The sequence below is a fragment of the Cajanus cajan genome, chromosome 6 (genome assembly GCF_000230855.2).
Source record: "Cajanus cajan strain Asha chromosome 6, NIPB_CcT2T_4, whole genome shotgun sequence".
NCBI classification, from domain to species: domain Eukaryota; kingdom Viridiplantae; phylum Streptophyta; class Magnoliopsida; order Fabales; family Fabaceae; genus Cajanus; species Cajanus cajan.
The window spans coordinates 32,855,307-32,875,928 of NC_138522.1; the positions used below are offsets into that span (position 1 = coordinate 32,855,307).

The 20,622-nt window shown below is 33.8% G+C and overlaps 1 protein-coding gene and 1 long non-coding RNA gene across 7 annotated transcripts; both read left to right on the forward strand.

Moving 5' to 3' along the window:
• Positions 1–1,008: 1,008 nt before the first annotated feature.
• Positions 1,009–2,560, forward strand: LOC109790497 (uncharacterized). Of its 2 annotated transcripts, none has more exons than XR_002238937.3 (3): positions 1,009–1,405; positions 1,517–1,608; positions 2,116–2,560. XR_002238937.3 is itself a non-coding variant. In XM_020349660.3 (3 exons), exons 1-3 carry the CDS (start codon positions 1,338–1,340, stop codon positions 2,326–2,328), a joined length of 363 nt encoding a protein of 120 aa, XP_020205249.1. In that variant the 5' UTR covers positions 1,033–1,337; the 3' UTR covers positions 2,329–2,560. The 2 variants fall into 2 exon arrangements, 1 of the variants encoding a protein (XP_020205249.1); XM_020349660.3 differs by having other exon boundaries at positions 1,033–1,405; positions 1,527–1,608.
• A 2,472-nt stretch (positions 2,561–5,032) lies between these two features.
• On the forward strand, positions 5,033–20,101 carry LOC109790498 (uncharacterized). Of its 5 annotated transcripts, none has more exons than XR_014434638.1 (5): positions 5,803–6,223; positions 7,130–8,030; positions 8,639–8,673; positions 17,949–19,534; positions 19,708–20,101. It is a non-coding gene; the product is annotated as an uncharacterized LOC109790498 (long non-coding RNA). The 5 variants fall into 5 exon arrangements; XR_014434640.1 differs by lacking the exon at positions 8,639–8,673 and having other exon boundaries at positions 17,949–18,646; positions 18,720–19,534; XR_014434639.1 differs by lacking the exon at positions 8,639–8,673 and having other exon boundaries at positions 17,949–18,218; positions 18,320–19,534.
• Positions 20,102–20,622: the final 521 nt, after the last annotated feature.

A 20,622-nucleotide genomic window follows, 5' to 3' on the forward strand; every position in this document is an offset into this window, starting at 1 on the left:
TATTATGAGAGATGAGAGGGTTAAAATATAACCTTTAGATTAATCAAGTGAGAGAAAATTTGAGATTTAATCAAGTGAGAGGAAATTAATCTAAAGGTTATATTTTAACCCTCTCATCTCTCATAATAAATTCTCTCTCAGTTGATATGCTCCCTATATACATATATATATATATATATATATATATATATATATATATATATATATATATATATATATATATATATTCTAGAATTTAATAATTGAAGATAAGAACATTTACACATTCAGACTATCTCTTGATACAACACGCAATCTTGGATGTTTTGTAATTGGATTTGCTTTCAGGCCTGAAAATCATGTCAGTTTTTCCATTCAATACATAATTTCTTTTCTTCATTTTAGATTTTAACGTTGAATAGGCACGTTTTTGCCTCAGTGACGCATATCCAAGCACGTAACGAGTCTAAAATGCTATCGAAAACTATCAAAAGGAATGGACCACAGAGAACTTGTACAGAAAGAAAGAAAGAATAAATTTTAAAAGCAGAGCCTATATGAAACGTCGACATACTGTCTTAAGTGGTTGGAAGTGAAACTTTAGGTCTCTCCGAATTCTAGTTCTCGATCGTACACAAGCCCATAAAAACACGTGGTGAAGTCGTTCAAAAAGAAAGAACAAATTTAAAAACAATAGTAAATAAAAACACGTTGGCGTTATCGCATCATAATTAAAATTATTATCTATTTTTAAAATAATTGCTTTAAGGATATAAACACTCATCATAAAATTTAGTTATTATATAGTAATTAATTAAAGTCTTTTAGTTTGAATGAGCCGATGGAATTTGATCACGTGAAAGATGATGAAAGAATGAGAAGACATAATGTTAACACAAAGAAAGCAAAATTTCCAATTAGGGTAATTTGCGCTTGAAAAGGGGAAGCAAAGGTAGCTGCCATTGAATAGAAGCCACGTGAAAATACAGAACGAGTTACCGTGACATTAATTGGTTTTCAATACGCTGGTACGCAACCAATGAGTGCTACAAACCCTATAAAGGCCATTAAAAAAAAGTTTATAGCATGTGTAACTCATTTCCCACGAGCTCATTCATTCAAGTGTCCCTAGATATTTTATCCTCTTATCCCTTTTATCTTTTTCTTTCTTTCTCCAATCGCCTATATATTACACCCCTTCAAATCTATGAACGTCTCATTCTCTATCACTAATCAAATTCCTGTCTTCTTTTTCTTCAAATTAATTGCAAATGATATGTAATGTAATTTCCCATTGTTTCTTCAATTTGGATCAATTACAAACATAGCAAGTTGATTAAAAATTGGCATTATCGATCATGAAGCGAAACTGCTATTTGGATCTTCGTTTTCGCCCTTCATCTGCGTCCCAACCCCATCATTCAATGTAAGCAATTTCATAGTTTTAATATATCTTTTTTGAAATGTTATATGTCAAATGTAGTTTACTTTTGGATTAATTTGTCGTAAGCCTTTTGTTTTTTCTTCTTTGTCTAAGAATTTCGTAGGAATGAGCCATTGAACATGAACAGAAAAGTTGTTGCCATTCCGAATAGTAGTCGCCACATGCTTGATGTCACAGAACTTCAGGTAATGTGAATTGTGCCAAATTCAATCTCTGACGATTTCTTCACCTTTTTTCGGAAATAGAACTTTGACAATTTCAATATAATAAATTGGGGTTTGATATTTTTCTTTATTTAATTAAAAGGAAAGCTTTATTTCCGATTTTTATAGGTGTGTTTGAGAATCATTTGAGTTAAACTCAATTGAAGTTAAAAGAAAAGGTTACCCTCATTGTCTTTTACTTTTCTTATATACAAATGTGTATTTTTTTTTATTTATTAAAAGTGATTTTAAACGGGTACGTTGTTGATAATTAAAATCAATGTCAATGCACAAGTACGTCCCTTAAATATGCTAAACTTCTTCGGATAACTAATCAAGGCAACTCAGCAGAATAACTTTTTAATTAAAAATGAAAAAAGAAAATGCATTGGTTCGTAGCTTTGGTCACAAGATTGGATTGAAAAATGTTTTGTACGAAAAGGGAACAATAGCATGTGATGTAGTACCTTTGGTTGAAATTGTATGCAGGCAAGAGTGATAATATGGTTGGCAAGTCAAGAAAGGGTAGGAAACACGGGACCAAGTTCAGCCACGTCACATTATTTGCAATCTCAAGCTTTATTAATGCATGCCCCACAAGGTTTTACAATAAAGAAGTCCCTTCGGAATTTCCTTCAGAAGAGAAAAAAAAGGTCTCAGAAGTCACATGCCCATTGCATATCGGAATATAGCACAACTTAGTCAACAGGAGTCAACGACATGAGTTTTTTCACATCAATTTTTATTACAATTCATTTTTATTACACCCAACTAGAAATAATCTATTTTCTTCTTTCTCATCTCTCTATATTTTGTATATTGGGGTGTAACAAAAGTGTAAATTAAAATTGAAAGTGACAAAATATTTTCTCGTCAAATTGTATCCTTTGCGAGACCAATGAAAAATATATACCTGTAGTACGTATTAATTTTCTCCTAATGCTCTTTACTCGTATGAATGAAAAGGGACATTTTCAGTCCACTACAATACTTAACATAAACTATTAGTTCAGATTTGCATATACAAGCAAAATGTAGATTAACTGGTTGGATTTAACATGACACTAATGAAAGGGAAGAAAAAAAAACTCCATGACTTGAGACAATAGGAATGTGGATGATGAATTTGAGAATCAGTACACAAATATGCATGGTGCTGTCGCGAATGAAACAAGTTAAAAAAAAAAAAGTGAAATACAAATACACAAGGCTCGATTGGTTGGTGTTCATTTAACAAGTCAATGTTAATCTCTACAAATTGATTAGATAAAAAAAAAGTAAAAGCTTCTATAAATAGACATTTTGTCCCTTTTGAAATCGAATAGAGAAATGATAGAATTTGAAGAAGAGAGATAAAGAGAATTGTAATATTTATATTTTTATCGATTAATATTTTAATTACATGTCGACAATATATACACACATTATAGGAGTTATTGTGATGCATTTCTTATACACACTAATAAATTTTGACAATTAAGCTATTCTATATTATTTTATTTAGGAGGATGCATTTCTCATATAAATACTAACAAATTTTGAAAACTTACCTATTGTAGAGTATTCTGTTTAGGAAAGGTGACACTAGCCATCGATGAACACAAAGAAAGTTGCTATATCATTGTCGTGTAATAACATACATATAATTTATTGGCTAAAACACTAATTTGGTCCCTTATATTAATTTTGTTTCAATTTAGTCCCATTTTAATTTTTGGTTTCAATTTGGTCCCAAACTAATTAATTGGTTTCAATTTGGTCCCTTAAAAATTAATTGGTTTCAATTTAGGACTTCCGTCCAAATTATTTAAACGGAGTTAATTTTTGCCCACGTGGATGCCACGTAGATACATACGTGGATACCACGTGGATGCCATGTGGATGCCACGTGGATAAATTTTTTTTTTTTAAATACCTGGACCCAGAACGGCCCGTTCTGAAACCGGAACGGGCCGTTCTGGTTTCTTTTTTGGTGTATTAATTTTGCATTCAGAACGACCCGTTCCGAATGCAAAATTAACACACAAAAAGTGAAACCAGAACGGCCCGTTCCGGTTTCAGAACGGGCCGTTCCGGTTTTAACTTTTTTTTTAAATATAAATATTAATAATTTTACAAAATATATATTATTAATATATTTTAATTATGTTGTTATATCTAATAAAATAAATATTTTAATAAAAATAAGTAATTTTAAAATTTTTACCATAAAAAAATATTTTTCAAAATTATTATATTTTTTAATAAAATTAATAAAGAATATCATAACAATACGATTTTAGTTTCTCTCATTAAAAATTAATAATTTTAATATATATATATATATATATATATATATATATATTGCGGAAAAATACAATATATATTTCTCTGATTTGGGAAAAATACAAAAGTGGTATAAATAGAATACAAGGGAATAAATCTGCACACTAATCTATCCCTAAAAATCTGGGAAATAATTCTCCCTATAAATGCTGTATCTAAATAATTAAAGGAGGGGAAATAAAATTGATCTTATTAACATTAAATCTTTACAAATCAGAATTGAATATTCTGATTGATATATGCTGATTTCCAACAGATTCTGATTGATATGTGCTGATATCCAACATATATATAATGTTTTAAAATTAAACAATTATTTATCTATTCAAATTAACATATGTTATAATTTTTGATATTATATCAATAATATTATTAATATATTTATAGATAATTACAAAAATATAAGTATATTAATTAGAAAAATATATCTGATCTTATATATTTATATTTTTGTAAAAATATATTAATATATATTTATCAAATTATTAGTTTATTTATAAATATAGGAAAAATATTATTGATATTAATTTATTAGTAATATTAAAATATTAATAATATATAAATTTTATTTATTTAGTAATAATAAATATATATCATTTGATACATTACAAAAAATTATAATATATGTTAATTTAAATAAGCAAACAATTATATAGTTTTAAAACATTATATATATATATATATTAAAATTTTAAAATTATTATATTTTTAATAAGAAAGACTAAAATTGCACAATCATGATATTTGAGAGATTAAAATTATTTAATTAAAAATGGTGAGACTAAAATTACACAACTATAATCTTTTAAAGACTGAAATTACTCAATTAAAACCTTAGAGATCAAAATTGCATAATTATCAAAAATATAATGAAGGCACTATTCTCAGTCTTGGAACGGACCGTTCTGAATCCAGAACGGGCCGTTCTGAAACCAGAACGGCCGTTCTGGTTTCAGAACGGGCCGTTCTGATGCACTTTTGGTGTGTTAATTTTGCACCTGGAACGGGCCGTTCCGGATGCAAAACTAAAACACCAAAAGTGCAACCAGAACGGCCCGTTCCGGTTTCAGAACGGGTCGTTCTGGGTCCAGGTGTTTTAAAAAAAATTGGCATCCATGTGGCATCCACGTATGCATCTACGTGGCATCCACGTGGCTAAAAGTTAACTCCGTTTAAATAATTTAGACGGAAGTCCCACATTGAAACCAATTAATTAATTTGGGACTAAATTGAAACCAATTAATTAGTTTGGGACCAAATTAAAACCAAAAATTAAAATGGGACTAAATTGAAACAAACAATTAATATAAGGGACCAAATTAGTGTTTTAGCCTAATTTATTTATTTGATTCACTACTACTACACTAATAGCTTGGCACAAACTCAAGGTAGGTTAGAACTTAAACACACTTTGAGTTTGATCTTCAAAGTAGAAAATTATAAGTAGATAAGGTCAGGTCCTTGTAAGAGCATATGTAATTTGGGTAATAGTAGCACTACAAAAATGTGTGAAATTAGTGTTGGTGACATAGCATCGGCCATAGGCCCGACGCATATAGAGTCGATTAAACCAACTTTAGACGAACAATAAATTGAATATGTATAATATTTTGTTATAATTTTTTTTTATTTACACTGGTATAAGTAGACACTAAATAATGATTTTTATTTTAATATTTATTATAATAGAGTTAAGTATTAGTTTAGCTAACACTATTGTTTTAAAAAATTTAAAATAGTTACAGGAAAATCATTAGTCAATGAGTTTTGTTTCAAAAAATAATTAATAAAAAAGTTAACGTCTGTCTAGTCGATGCTAAGAATTTAAAATAAAACAATACAACTAATTAATATACAGGAACTCAAAACTCACTGAAATGAAAGTCACTAAAAGCACAATTCGAAGTCTTGTGGTCTACTAAAATGAAAGTCACTAAAATCATCGTCCAAGTCTTGCAGTCTCACCATCTGAAAATTAGCTCTTGAACCCAAGTCTCGTGGTCTCACCATCCGAATATTAGCTCTGGAATTGTAAGTTATGCCTCACGCCCCATTCTACACTCATTGAACCCTAAGTTGAGCTTCACGCCTCTTTTCCAAAAGGAGTGACTCGTGAAACCCTAAAGCAAGATGATTTGAAACCCTACACTAACAATCTTCGTCACTCTTCCCAACAACATTCATCACTTCAATTGTTCCTAATTGAGGCTCAAACTCTTTTCCTTGAACAAAACCCTATTATTTTCCCAAAACTCCACGTTCGACAGAAAAGGTATGTATCACTTTCTCTCTAATTTTCCAAAACCCTACTAGTTTCCCAAAACCCCTAGTTGTTTGTTGAGTTGCTCTTATCTTTTTTTTTAATCTATGTATTGGATTCTAAACTATGTTGGTTTCATGGGGGGCTGGGGGTTGGGGTCAAGGGACAAAGGAATGACCAAATCGATTTGTGTTTGTAAGTTGTAGAACTTTTTTTTGCTTTCATTTTTTGTTGTTGAGAGAGGGCATTACTAATTGGCTATTTAGATTTAAATAGGGAAGTTGCCATGTGTGGTTGAGTGGCTGAAACACATATTCATAAATGGGAGACATAGGTTGTCTGGGTGGTGTTTTAGATTCTAATATAAAATGAAAATGAGTAAAAATCTGAAGTTTTAAATGAAAATGAGTGAAGTTTGAATTTTGTCACCCTGTTCCACCCTTTTGTCTTTACATAATAGGGATGCAAATGCTCAATCGGTCAACACCTAGAAACTTCACGTATTAATTTCAATGCAAATTTGATAAGCTATAGAATGTTTGCTCTATCTAATTCTGGTCTTGAAGTTGTCATACAATTATTGTTTCTAGTTTGGACTTTGGTCACTTGGTTCAAATTTGTTGTTGTTTTTCAATCTGTTAAATTTGAATTGGTTCTCTGGTTGTTACTATATATGCATCTATATTACTTGGTGTTTGTTGGTTACACAAGGATCTTGGCTTTGTTTGTTGGATCAGTCCCCATTTTTTTTTTGTCCTTGGTTGATTTGGTGCTTACTTTAGCTTTTCTATTTGACTACTAGTAGAGTTTGACTATAAGATAATTTAACCTTTTTTAGTTTTCTTTTATTGTTTTACTTAAACTAAGTTGTTGTTTGATCTAGTTGTGTACATTATGACTTTTGTTCTCTTTCCATAGGTAGGGTCCATGGACTAAGGAGGAGATTATGTTTTATAGTCTCAGGTACTTCCATTGATGAAGGATGAGTCAATGGGGGAGTCTTCCTTTGTCCAAGGATCTTGGCACACCAAGAGTTTTTAGTCTTCAAGGATGGAATGGATGGTCAAGGTGAGAAGGTAGGAGGCCATGAGGGTGGATGCTCTCATGGAAGGTTGGCACACTTCAAGATGAAGGTGGAGGCCACTCTAGGGTTTCCACTCTCCAAGGGTGAAGATAGGAGTAGGTTATCCGAATTTAACCTAGGGACTAAGGATAAGATTTTGAGGCATGAAATGTTCACTCAATATCATAATAATCCAAAGTATTTACAATGTGGATGGTCTAGGGTATTTATAGGGGAAGGAAGGGAATTTAAGGTTGCAAGAAGGTGCATGGCCGAGAAATGCAAGCAACATGCACTCCAAATGCAACCTAAATTAACCCTAAATGTGGTGTGGTTGTCCTTCCCTCCTAAAGACTAAAATAAAATACCCTTTGACCTAAAAATAGAAAGAAAAAAAAAAGGTGGACTTTGACCTTACAAATCAAGGCTTAAGCCCAAAATAAATCCTAAGCTAATTTGCCCCAAAATACAAAGGCTAAATGAAAATACAAAATAAAATCCTATCATCTAAAGTACCCCAAAATACAAGGGTAAAATGGGAACAAAAACAATAAAATCCTATACTACTCAAAATAGGCCTAGGAGAGGGTCAATACTCCACACTCATGATGAGTATAGCTCTAGGCATGGTGTCTCCTCCATCTTCATCCATTCTCCTAGCCATGGACCTAGTAATGGGCCCCACATGAAGTTCCAAGAGTGGTCCTCCATCAGGTTCAATCTCACAAATAGGAAAATGATAATGAGGATAAAAAGGTGCAATATATTCTATATTTTTTGTTTATGAGTATGTTTGTTCTAAGAAGCTATGGAAAGTATGTTTTATCTAATTATTTTTATTATTTGAGTTTCTATGGATGAACTCTGTATATTTTGGGTTGTCTAATCTATGAACAATATGTGTTTTGTGGAAATTCTACCACCAATATTATATGTAAATATTTGGCTACATGGCTTTGTTAGATATCTTGCATGTAAAAATCTATATGAATTAAGAAGACTAAACAATTTTAAAATACTAATTGTATTATATATCTATTATTTTGATTGAGAAGGTTGTTTGGTGCATGAATTACTTCTTTTATGCATTTGTTAGATATTTGTTTGAGAAGGCTGAGCATTTTTGCTTGATAGATATAAATTAGTTAAAAGCTTATATTATTGTACAATTTGTAGTGTAGTTATTCAATGTTCTAACATGAGTTATGATTTTTGAATGTGTATAAATTGAGAAAGTCTGATTTTAGGAGTTACACAAATTCCCCTATTTTTTCATTCCTAATTCACCAAGTATGTGATGGACTAAAGTAATATCATTACATAGAGTCAGGGCTTTCTTGAATTTCTTGTTACCTATGTTGTAGGTTGACACCAAGTTTATTAAAGTCATATCATTCAGGTAATGACATACATAATTCATAGTCATATTTTGTTATGATCCTTTCTTTTTGGATATTAGCACATAAGCCCCTTTGGAGTGGCTTTTCCAATGAATCTTATATTAGAAATTTCATTTATTAAGATGAACTTTTTTGTGGATATTCAAGAAAATATGTCTAGACTAACAATGAATCTTACAATAGAACTTTCATTTATTGAGATGAACTTTTTGTGGAATTTCAAGCAAATGTGTCTAGACTAACAAGCACCGATATGAACCACCACTCTATTTTCATCTAATATCCAATTTTCCTACGTCAAAAACAAGAGTTTGGTGTAATCTAGGTAGTTGCTAAGTTCCTAGAATGATGACATCATAAAGAAACTCATAAACTAATTTTATTTGAAATTTTTCTACTTGCCAACATGCAAGTCTGCTTTGATATGAAGGATTCCATTTCATTCACATAATGATATTGCTTTCCATATGCTATCTGCATCTTTTCTTTGACCAATTTTATTTTCTGCAATGTCAAAGTTGAGTAAAAAATAAGGCTTTTTAGTGTCAAGTGTCAACTAGTTAAATAATATTAATGTTAAGGTCTTTAAATTAAATTGTAGTAAAATAATAAGAGATTAATAAAAATTACATGATATATAGGTACAAATGGCTATAAGAAATCCAAATTACATTTATTAGAAAATAAGTAAAAATGAATGATAATCAAATCAGATTTGAATGATTTGATATTGATTTTTACCTAAATCTTCTAGAATTAAGAAGAATAAAATCAATTTGAATTTGAATAATTTGATTTTGATCTTAATTATCTAAATACCATAAAAGCATTAATTATAAATCCTAATTTGAAATTAAAAAAAATGCATATATGTCAACATAATTATAAAAAAAAGTCAACTATTTTAAATAATATGACATTTTATGAATGATTTACATTATAAAAAAAACTATTAACAATTGGTGTATTCTAGTTAAATTCATGCTACTAACATATCTCATTCTCCTCAGGCAAGGATCTAGGGCTATTCTCCTTCAATTACTTCCATAAAATTAATAAGAATAATAGGAATATCTAAGTAGAACAAAAATTATATTACAAAACCACTTTAAAAAAAATAAAAATAAATCTAAATCTCTATTAAGAGAAATAATCCTAAATCTACTTTAGATGTTGTCGTAATCCGAAAAATTTTAATCTTACGACCAATAGTTTGACTACCTTTTTTAGAAAATCTCATTAATTAAGGAATGTCTGGAAATCAGACTAATTCTTAATTAATGATTTTGAAAAATGGTTCATAGAGTCGCCACTAATGTTTTGCTCAAAACATTGGAAAAGGAAAAAAATTTGAAAAGTCCAATAATAGCCTTAATAACCAAAATTGGGTTCGAAGTCGGTTATGTGTAAGGAAGGTATTAAGCACCCCTATAACATCCTAGATCGGTACCCTGTGATGAAGTTAACGTGATAAGAATTAATGGATTAAATATTAGATCCCCTTTATTAATAGTTATTTACATGCTTGAAATTTAAATTACATGGTTGATCCTAAGACGTCTAGATGATGATTATTTATTTAGAACAATATTTATTAAAGTAAAGGAGATAAGGGAGAGAGAAAAATATTAGTTGAAATACCTCTTAATCGAGCTCTATTTGATCTTCAAACTTGGGGATCCCTAGGTGTTTTTTGGCTGCCTTTCACACTAAAATATGCCTCATAGAATCTCAAGAAATACAGGGGGGGAGGAGAGAAAGATATTTTGAATTATATCTGTCGTAACCTAAAAAATTCTAATCTTACGAACAATGGTTTAGACTACCTTTTTGAAAAATCTCATTAATTAAGGAATGTTGGGATACCAGACTAATCCTCAAATAATGGTTTTAAAAAATGAGTTCATGGAGTCACGACCAATGTTTTACTCTAAACATTGAAAAAAGAAAAGATTTTGAAATTTAAATAGAGATCTTCAGAGCCAAAATTGGGTTCGGGAGTCGGTTACTTGTAGGAAATGTATTAGGCACTCCTACAACACCCTAAATTGGTACCCTATGATGAAATTAGCATAATAATAAATAAAATTTTAAATATCTTATCCCTTTTTATTATTTAATATTATTTACATGACGAAAAATACCTATTATCTACATGATTATTTATTGGTATATAAGAATTATAAATAAATAAATAAAATGATAAATAAAGAAATAAAATCATAAATGAAATAATAATAAATAAAATAAGTAAAAAGAATAAATAAAGGAGAAGAATTTAGAACCTCAAAAGCAAGCCTTTTATAAGGGAATCTTCCCAAATGCGTGTGGGGCCCATTTTGGCAGCCTTTCGCTCTACAAAAACCTCACTATCACTCAAAGGTTTATTTAGAGAGAGGGGGAAGCTATGCCGCCCTTTCCTTTTTATCCCTTGACCAGAGGGTTTCTTATATAGCCAACTAAGACAAAAACATAAGAGAGTTATCCGATGTGGGACTAAATTTTATAAAAATATCATCTTTTCCTAGGCACCATGCAGGACCTCTAGAGAACTCGTTAACCGTCAGATTGTGCTGGTTTTTTTATTGTATCCTCACAATATATTGATCTTCAATTTCAACGGTTGGATTATTGAAATTAGTTTTTTAGTGAGAGATACTATCATAACAAAAACGTTGTCTGGTACAGGATTCATATTTTCTAGCTGCAATGCGAGGCCTCTAGAGAAATCATTAACCATTTAATCATGCTAAAACGTTAATGATATATTCTTAAGACATTGATCTTTAACTTCAAATGTCGGATCCTGAAAATTAGGTCTTTAGAGGGAGATATTATCATAACCAAAACGTTGCCTAACGGAAAATTTTCTAGAAAGCGGAATGGGCCGTTCTGGTTGCGGAACTGGTCATTCTGGTTTCGGAACGAGCCGTTCCAACATTGGGAATGACCCGTTCCAATTTGGGAATGGTTGTTCCATGCTCCATATTAGTTTTCTTGAGTTTTTTTGGGACTTTCAGAGCCATCTTGGCCCATTTAGGTGCTCTATTGGGCCCTCAGGTGCCATACATACTGCTTTTTTCTAGCTACAGTGCGAGGCTTCTAGAGAACTCGTTAATCATTAGATCATGCTGGAATTTTGATAATATATTCTCAGTACATTAATATTTAATCTCAACGGTTGGATCGTCAAAATTAGTTTTGCAACGAGAGATGTTATCATAACAAAACTGATGCCCAACGCGTTGGTCCCCTAGAGGGTTGTTTGTCTCGCTCTTGTAGACCTTTATCCTTGGTTTGGGTACCACGGACGAAATTAGGTATCTACAATATTAGACTTTCTAGACGAATCTTTTTGGTCCTAGGAGCAGTGCTTTAGTATACTATTTATAGATGTTAGAACTGACCAGAATGACTCATTTTGGATCAGTTCGTTATGAGTTAAATTTGAATCTGGAAAGACCGATTCCGGTGCCAGAATGGCCCGTTCCAGATTTGAACTTGACTCATAACAAACTATGCTGGAACGGCCCATTCTAGCCTATTCTCAGCTAGGATTTTCAAGCCTTTTAGTAGTTTGGAATGACCCGTACTAGTTTTGGAACAACTTGTTCTAGGCTATTAAATCAAACTTATTGGGCTTTAGGCCTTTTGATGTCATATCATTTTGTTTCCTTGTTGCTGGAGCTCCTTTCCTTTATAATAGAAGTCTATTACTTTGTTTAGAAGTCCGAAAAAACATAGGTGTCTATAACTGTCCCTCTTTACTTGCCCTTTGGGATAGCTAGGTGTTTACTTTTTCAAAGGCAAGTAAAGACGTAGACATTTCATCGAGGTCTTCTCTCTTGCTTTGATATTAGATACCTCCACGTTGTTTCCTTTGGGTAGATGATGTTTAGTTGTACCCTTACCCCCTATAGCAACTGAGTGTTGGTGAATGCTCCATGAGGTGTAAAGGGTGGTAAACTACGCCATCTAGGCCTCTAGCTTGGTGTAGATACTTCCTACTACTTCTACTTGTCCCATGATAGTGTGATCTTTATTCGTAGCTCGATGATGAGGGAGTATGTTCTAAGCTCAGCCTCTCTAGGCTAGACTGATATTTGAGGCTTCAGCCAGCCCAATCCAAGTCGAGTGCTAGTTTTGGAGGTCTAGCAAATAGGGGTCATCCCAAACATAATATTTAGCATCACTCTTAAGTTTATCAATTTGAGCAATGCTAAAGGAGGAAAAATAGAAGCAACCAAATAATTTACAATATTTGCAAACCAAGGGGTTGGGGAAGAAACAAAAATAGTCAAAAAATGTTCATCAGGAAAATCATCATGAATGGGAAAGGTACTCTCATCCTCAACTCTCTCAATCCTGTTGAGATGGTCTGCCACCAAGTTTTGTGCTTTGCTCTTGTCACGGATGTCCAAGTCAAATTCTTGAAGCTAGAGCATCTATCTTATCAGCCCAGGCTTTGACTCAGCCTTCTTCAATAGGTACTTAAGAGTTGCATGGTCAATAAAGACAACAACACGAGAACCAAGCACATATGACCAAAATTTATCAAGAGCAAAAACAATAGCTAACAGTTCTTTCTCTGTGGTCGTGTAATTTGCTTGACCAGCATCTAACGTCCTGAAAGCATAATATATCACCCTAGGCAATTTATCAACCCTTTGTGCTAGGACAGCCCCCAGTGCATAATTTGAAGCATCGCACATCAACTCAAAGGGAACTGTCCAATATGGTGCTTGAATGATAGGAGTGGTGGTCAAGGCTTTCTTGAGGTAGTCAAAATCCTTCTTGCACCTGTCATCAAAATTGAAATCAACATCCTTCTACAACAAGTTGGATAGTCGAAGGGCTTTCTTGTTGAAATCCGTTATGAAGCACCTGTAGAAACCTACATGGCCAAGAAAAGATCGCACCTCTCGCACACAAGAGGGGTAAGGCAATTGTGCAATAACATATATCTTTGCAGGGTCTACCTCAATGCCTCTACTAGAAATGATATGCCCCAAGACTATACCATGCTCTATCATAAAATGACATTTCTCAAAATTAAGAACAAGGTTAGTTTCAATGCATTTGTTCAGAACTCTATCCAAACCATCCAAACATGTGTCAAAAGAGGATCCATAAACAGTAAAATCATCCATAAAAACCTCTATGAAATTTTTAAGAAAATCACTAAAAATACTAAGCATGCACCGCTGGAATGTACCAGGGGCATTACATAGGCCAAAGGGCATCCTCCTATAGGCAAAAGTGCCAAAGGGGCAGGTGAATGTGGCCTTTTATTGATCCTTAGGAGCAATGTGAATCTGAAAGTAACTAGAGAAACCATTAAGAAAATAGTAATAAGATTTACCTGCTAGACGCTTAAGCATCTGATCAATGAAGGGCAGAGGAAAATGATCCTTCCTTGTTACTTGGTTCAGCCTCCGGTAGTTAATACATACTCTCCAACTATTTTTCACTCTAGTGGGGATGAGCTCATCTCTCTCATTTTTAACAATAGTGAGGTCTTTCTTCATGGGGACCACCTGGATTGGACTCACCCACTAACTATCAAAAATAGGATAGATAATCCTAGCTTGTAGAAGCTTGGTCACCTCCTTCTTTACGACGTCCAGAATCACCGAGTTAAGTCTCTTCTATGGCTGCCTCACGGGTTTAGCTTCATCCTCCAATAGTATCCTATGCATGCACGTGGATGGGCTAATACCAGGAATGTCTACCAGGGTCCAACCAATTTCCTTTTTATGCTTCCTAAGCACATGCAACAACCTCTCTTCTTGATCAGCATCAAGGGAGGTGGAAATGATCATAGGAAATCTCTCATCGTCCTCCAAGCAAGCATACTTCAGGTTCTCTGGAAGAGGTTTCAAGTTTGGTGTGGGTGCTGGCTGAACATCAGAAAAAACCAGAGAAGGGGGAAGGGGCCTATACCTCAACCTGCAAGTTAGATTTTTTTGTACTTTCTACAACATGGTTAGAGCATTCTAACTCTATAAAATCAAGACCGAGAGGTACAACACCCAAAGTATCAAATTCATATGCATCATCATAATCAAATTCACTTTCAAACTTAGATTCGGACTCAATGCATGAAAAATAGTTATATAGATCAAATAAAAATGAATGTTTCTTATCATGAAAAGACTCAAAATCAAGAATGTGCTCATCAACTATATCATCAATCATTTCAGCATGAAAAACATAATGATCTTCAAATGGAAATTTCATGGCATTAAGAATATTAAAATGAACAACAATATCACCAAATTCCATAGATAAATTGTCAGCATAAACATCAATCTTGGTCCGGGCTATTTTCAAAAATGGTCTGCCTAGAATGATTGGGATAGAACCATGAGAGAATCCCTCCTCCATATCAACAACATAAAAATCAACTGGAAAAATAAGTTCACCAACCCGAACCAAGACATCTGCTACAAAACCTGTGGGGTGGGCAACACTCCTGTTAGCCAACTGAATGACCACGCTCGTAGGTTGCAGAGGTCTAAGAGATGGAGATTTAAAAATAGACAGAGGCATAAATTTATGGCAACTCCTAAATCAAGCATGGAATTTTCAAATTTACTGTTACCAATAATGCAAGGTATACAGAATGTACCTGGGTCCTTACATTTTTCAGGAATGTGTTGAACAGATTTACCTATAAGTGCTGAGACATTTCTTCCCATGCTGATCCTCTCATTTCCCTTCAGTTTCCTTTTGTGGGTGCACAACTCCTTCAGGAACTTAGCATATCTAGGAATTTGCTTAATGGCATCCAACAGAGGTATGTTTACCTCAACCTTCCTGAAGGTCTCCAATATCTCCATTTCCACCTCTTCCATCTTTTTGCTTGGAATCAATTTTGGTGGAAATGGAATAGGGATAAGAGGCTATTGCAGGTCACCACTATGTGCACTAGAAGAGGGTCCACCTGAATGAGATTTCCTGCTACCACCTACAAGGGCCTTTTTCTCAAGTGTAGGCTTAGGTGTAGGCTTAGGTGCTGGTGTAGGTGCATGTACTGGTATGTCAACCAATTTGCCAAACCTCAAGGTGATGGCACTCACATTCTTTGGATTCTGTACAATCTATGAAGGCAATTTATCTTAATTTTAAGACTGTGCCTGATTAAGCTGAGTGGCCATCTGCCCCATCTGATTTGTCAAGCTCTGAATAGAGGTTCTAGTCTCTTGTTGAAACTGCATGTTTTGAATGGTCATTTGCCTCACCAACTCCTCCAATGAAGGATCAGAGGTAGAAGGTTGAGCTTGAGGTGCAAGAACATCATGTTGTCTCTACTACTGTTGTTGGACAAGGGGAGGCACATATCTACTGGGACCAGCACTATTCTACTAATGAGGATTCGTGAAGTTAACGGAAAACACATAGAAAAAGGGGTTGAATGTGTGTGAACGAAGGAGTTTTAAAAACATTTTGCAAAGAGACTATTTCTTTTTGTCTAATGAAAATATTGCTTTGAACACTTGAAACTGTGCACGGTTGGCTCAGAAAAGGATTTTTTAGTTTGATGGTTTATTGTCTGCTTAAAAAGGAGATTTCTTATTGGTAAAAATGTTTTTCTAAGTAATGAGTTGAACAAATGTATTTTTCGTCTAAAAATGGTATTTGTAAAAGGATTTAATTAGTAGACGAACTTTATAATGATATAGCAGTTAAATAAATTTTTGTCTGAACACAGATGAAGAGCGCACAAAGTTTTTATACTGGTTCACTCGACCTAAGCTACGTCCAGTCTCCTTCAACTGAAGAGTTCCACTAATAACAACGGATTACAAGTATTCTTAACAACTTCTGGTTCGTCAACTTTACTCGTCGACACTAGTATTCTTAAACCACTTCTATTTTTCTGAGTATTCTTAACCACTCCTGGTTCGTCAACTTCACTTGTCGACACTAGTATTCTTAAACCATTTCTGGTTCTCCAAGTATTCTTTCACTAGCCTCTTCAGGCTTTTCAAACAATGGATGTTTTGAGTGTGTATGCGACTCTCATAGAGAGGATAATATGGTTTCTACACTCACTAAGGTACACAACCTTAGTTTTACAAGAATATTTGTTTATAGTGTGTATGTGACTCTCGTGGAGAGGATAGGATAATTTCTACACTCACTATGATAAACTATCTTAGTTTTACACAGGTATATAAACTTGAATAAGAAGAGATGTAGGTTTGGTTTGACACTTTCTTTTGCTTATTGTCCGTTGCTTCTCTTTTCTTCTTCTTCTCTTCTCAGGTCTTGATATTTATAGCCTTGTGATAAATCTGGTTGTTGATTGAATTTGAATGTGTCCGTTGAGGCAAAGCTTCCCGTTGGTGCAGATAATCGTTCATTCATGGCTACACAAGTCTTTTTCATTTAATGCATTTGATCTTGCATTAAATGCTTGCTTGCTGAATCTGTGTTACGTGAAGTCCTTTGCGTAATTTGTTCCCTTTTATTTTTGACTTCAATCATGACCTAGGTATGTTTGTCCTTTTTCCGTCATTGTAGTTGTGGAGGCGTTGCTTTTTTCTAAAAAGTAGATATACTTGCCCTAACACACACAACTTTGACTTGTGGATTTGCGCTCTTCTATTTTTCTTCTTTCATATCACATTCTTGATGACTTCATGTACTCTTCTTGTGAATGTGGACGATATGGGATGTTCCTCGTTGTGAATAGTCGACTTCAAATTCTTTTCAACATTCTTCGTTTACGTTTAGAATTTGAGTCTCCGTCTAAGAGATAGACTTTGACTTTTTTATCTCGTCTGATCAGTCGTGAAGATGGATGACTTTTATTCCGTCTAGAGTATTTCTTTGTCTTGTGTTATCCAACGACTGATGCTTGTTTTGTTGACCTTTGTGTAGTTGACCATTGAGCTTTATCTGATGCTTATTTGGTGCTGAGCCAACTTTTTCTTGGTCTAGTTTTGCTCTTTGGTTGATATTTGTTTTGGCCTTGCGTCTGATTTCTTATGTTGCGCTCTGGGTTGTCCTTGACACATCTTCGTTTGATATTTGTTATCGCCTGGCACTGATTTGGCTTTGTTTGATCCTTGTTTTGTTCGTCCATGCTTTAGTTTTGCATGTTTCTTATATTTATCTGAAACAATGACACAGATTAATGTTAACAATATGTATTATATTTGTCATGTTCAAAATCCTCACTGGGAATGGCTTCGTCTGACTCAATAATTCCTCCAACCTGGATTGTACCTGTTGCTGGACAAATCATAACTCTACTGATGAACAGGGGATCTGTTGTAAATATTTGCAATGTAGGCCTCTGGATGTTCATTTACTCTAGATTGCTGCAGAGAAGGGCAAAGATTTGTGTGATGATCAGTTAAAGAACAAATGTCGCAGACCCTTGCTACAAATGTGGATTTTTTATCAGATGCCTGGCTTCAGTTGGGGTCATGTCACCAAGTGCTCTACCACTTGCAGCATCTATCATACTTCTTTCCATGTTATTCAGCCCCTCATAAAAATATTGCAGCAACAACTACTAAAAAGTTTGGTGGTGAGGACAGCTTGCACACAATTTCTTGAATCTTTCCCAGTACTCATACAAGCTTTTTCCATCAAGTTGCCTGATCCCTGATATATCCTTTCTAATTGTAGTGGTTCTTAAGGTTAGGAAGAATTTTTCTAGAAACATTCTTTTCAGATCATCCTAGCTAGTGATGGACCTGGGAGCCAAATAGTACAGCCAGTCTTTAGCAACTCCCTCCAGAGAATGTGGAAATGCCTTCAAGTAAATGTGGTCCTCTTGAACATCAGGAGGCTTCATGGTAGAATAGACAATATGGAACTCCTTCAGATGTTTATGCGGATCCTCACTTGCATGACCATGAAACTTGGGCAACAAATGGATTAGTCCAGTTTTAATCACAAAAGGAACATCCTCCTCAGGATATTGAATGCACAAACTCTCATACATAAAATCAGGTGCCACCATCTCCCTAAGTGTCCTCTCACGGGGTCCATTATGAGGTTGTTAACTAATGTTTTCTGTTTGAAGGCATGTCATGGACACCTAGATCGATAATCAAAAGGCAGTCTAGATACCCTGTCAAAGAACTAGAGTCCTCCAAGGAATCCACTAGAGTTTGAAGTATGCAATCTGAGGCAACTAGGAGGATGATTTCTTTAAAGCTTTTGATTTTAATAAAGATATCATTTCTATTCATTTCTCTTGCTAAAATGATGTGTTTTGTTAATGATTAAGCGAAAATGAAACAAGTCCAAATAAAGGGAAAAAATAAAAAAAAACAAACAATCCCACGTGAGCTCCTAACAAGCAAAAGAGATGAGAAATGCACTAGAGAGTAAAAAATAAAGCTCAACCTAACCTGCGAGGGAAAAGTTGAAAGCACCTTCTAGAGATGACGAATGAATATATATAGATATCCGAGAATGCAAATTACTTATGCAGAACACGCAAGTCGCACACTTTAGAAAAACTCTTTCTACACCAAGGGGGAATTTTCTAAAAATTAAAACACATGAAAATTTAAGCATTCTTTAGCAAAGCATGCATCTATTATTTTCCCAACAAACAAGAAAGAGTCAGAACAAGTCAAAATGGAAAATGCAAGAAAAAGGCAAAGTTCCTACAACAGAAAACCCAAAGCTAAATGAATAAAATAAAATAAAAATAACAACAACAAAAGCAAGACATAGAAAAACCCTCAGCACAAGAGATTCATCCACAAGCAAGGGACAGAGCCTCCCTCCAGCAAGCCATCACACCCAACGATCAAGCCCAATAAGATCAGAAATATCCACATGTCAACCATGGCATCCCCAAGCCATATCAACATTCCACACTGATGAGTCATTATTTTTCCTTATTTATTTATCTTTCTATACTTAATTTAATTGTTGATTTGGGCTTAATCGCTTATTAATTGTACAGTTTTACTGTTTGGGCTTCATTGGGCCAGTAATTTGAATTTTAATTAATTCTTATTCACTTGGTCTAATTTTTGTTTATCAATTATTTTCAGGTTAATTGTGGAGCATTTTTGGGCTTGGATATTAATTTTGGACTTCAAGAGATAAATGCCACGTCAGCACCACTTCACCATATCAACGCCACATCAGCACTTTGTTTTATTTTATTTCATTGTAAATTTGGGTCAGACTTGGATTGGGGGCCCGTTTTGACTTTTATACGGTTTTTAGGACATAGAGTAGTGCATGCAACCACCATATCTGATGTGACCACGTTCAGCTCATTTTGGCCTCTTTTGGTTTTACGTTTTTCTTTGCTCTCTATTCTGGTATCTGGAGTTTTACATTTTGCTTCTTCTCCAGTGACGTTTTTGTTTGCTTTCTCTTCTTTGGTTGTAGAAACTAAACATTTACATTTGAAGAATACAGATTACTCATTTCTTGTTCTCCTTCTTGCCCTTGTATTTTTGTTTCTGTTTTCGTTTCTGTTTTTGTTACTGTTTTGGTTTTAATGGAAGGCTAAAACTCTTGGGGTTGGCTCTTTGAGCAGCTTGTAATCTCTATTTGAGGTTTTATTCGTATATGTATCTGTGTTCTACTTTCTTCTTCTTCATTGAACCTCTGTGTTAAAAAATTTTCAACACCTGTTCATGCTTAGTGAATCAGGTTGCTACACCAAAGTCACAGGTTGCTTAAACTTGTGGAGGTTTAATATTGTATACGTTTGCTTAATTCGTGTAGGAAAATCTTGAGTTAATCTTCGCTTAGTTGGGTAACTCGGATGGAACAAGGATTAAGTTATGAACAGAGAAATCTTTTGAGAACCAAGGATAAGAGAGTTGTAATCTGAACAAGGAGCCAATCCATTTTTCTTGTTGTGCTACTTTGCATTTTATTGTGTTTTAACCTTGATTCTGAACCAAACCACCCCCCTTTTTTTCGTGTTTGATCCTTTGACAGAAAAGAGT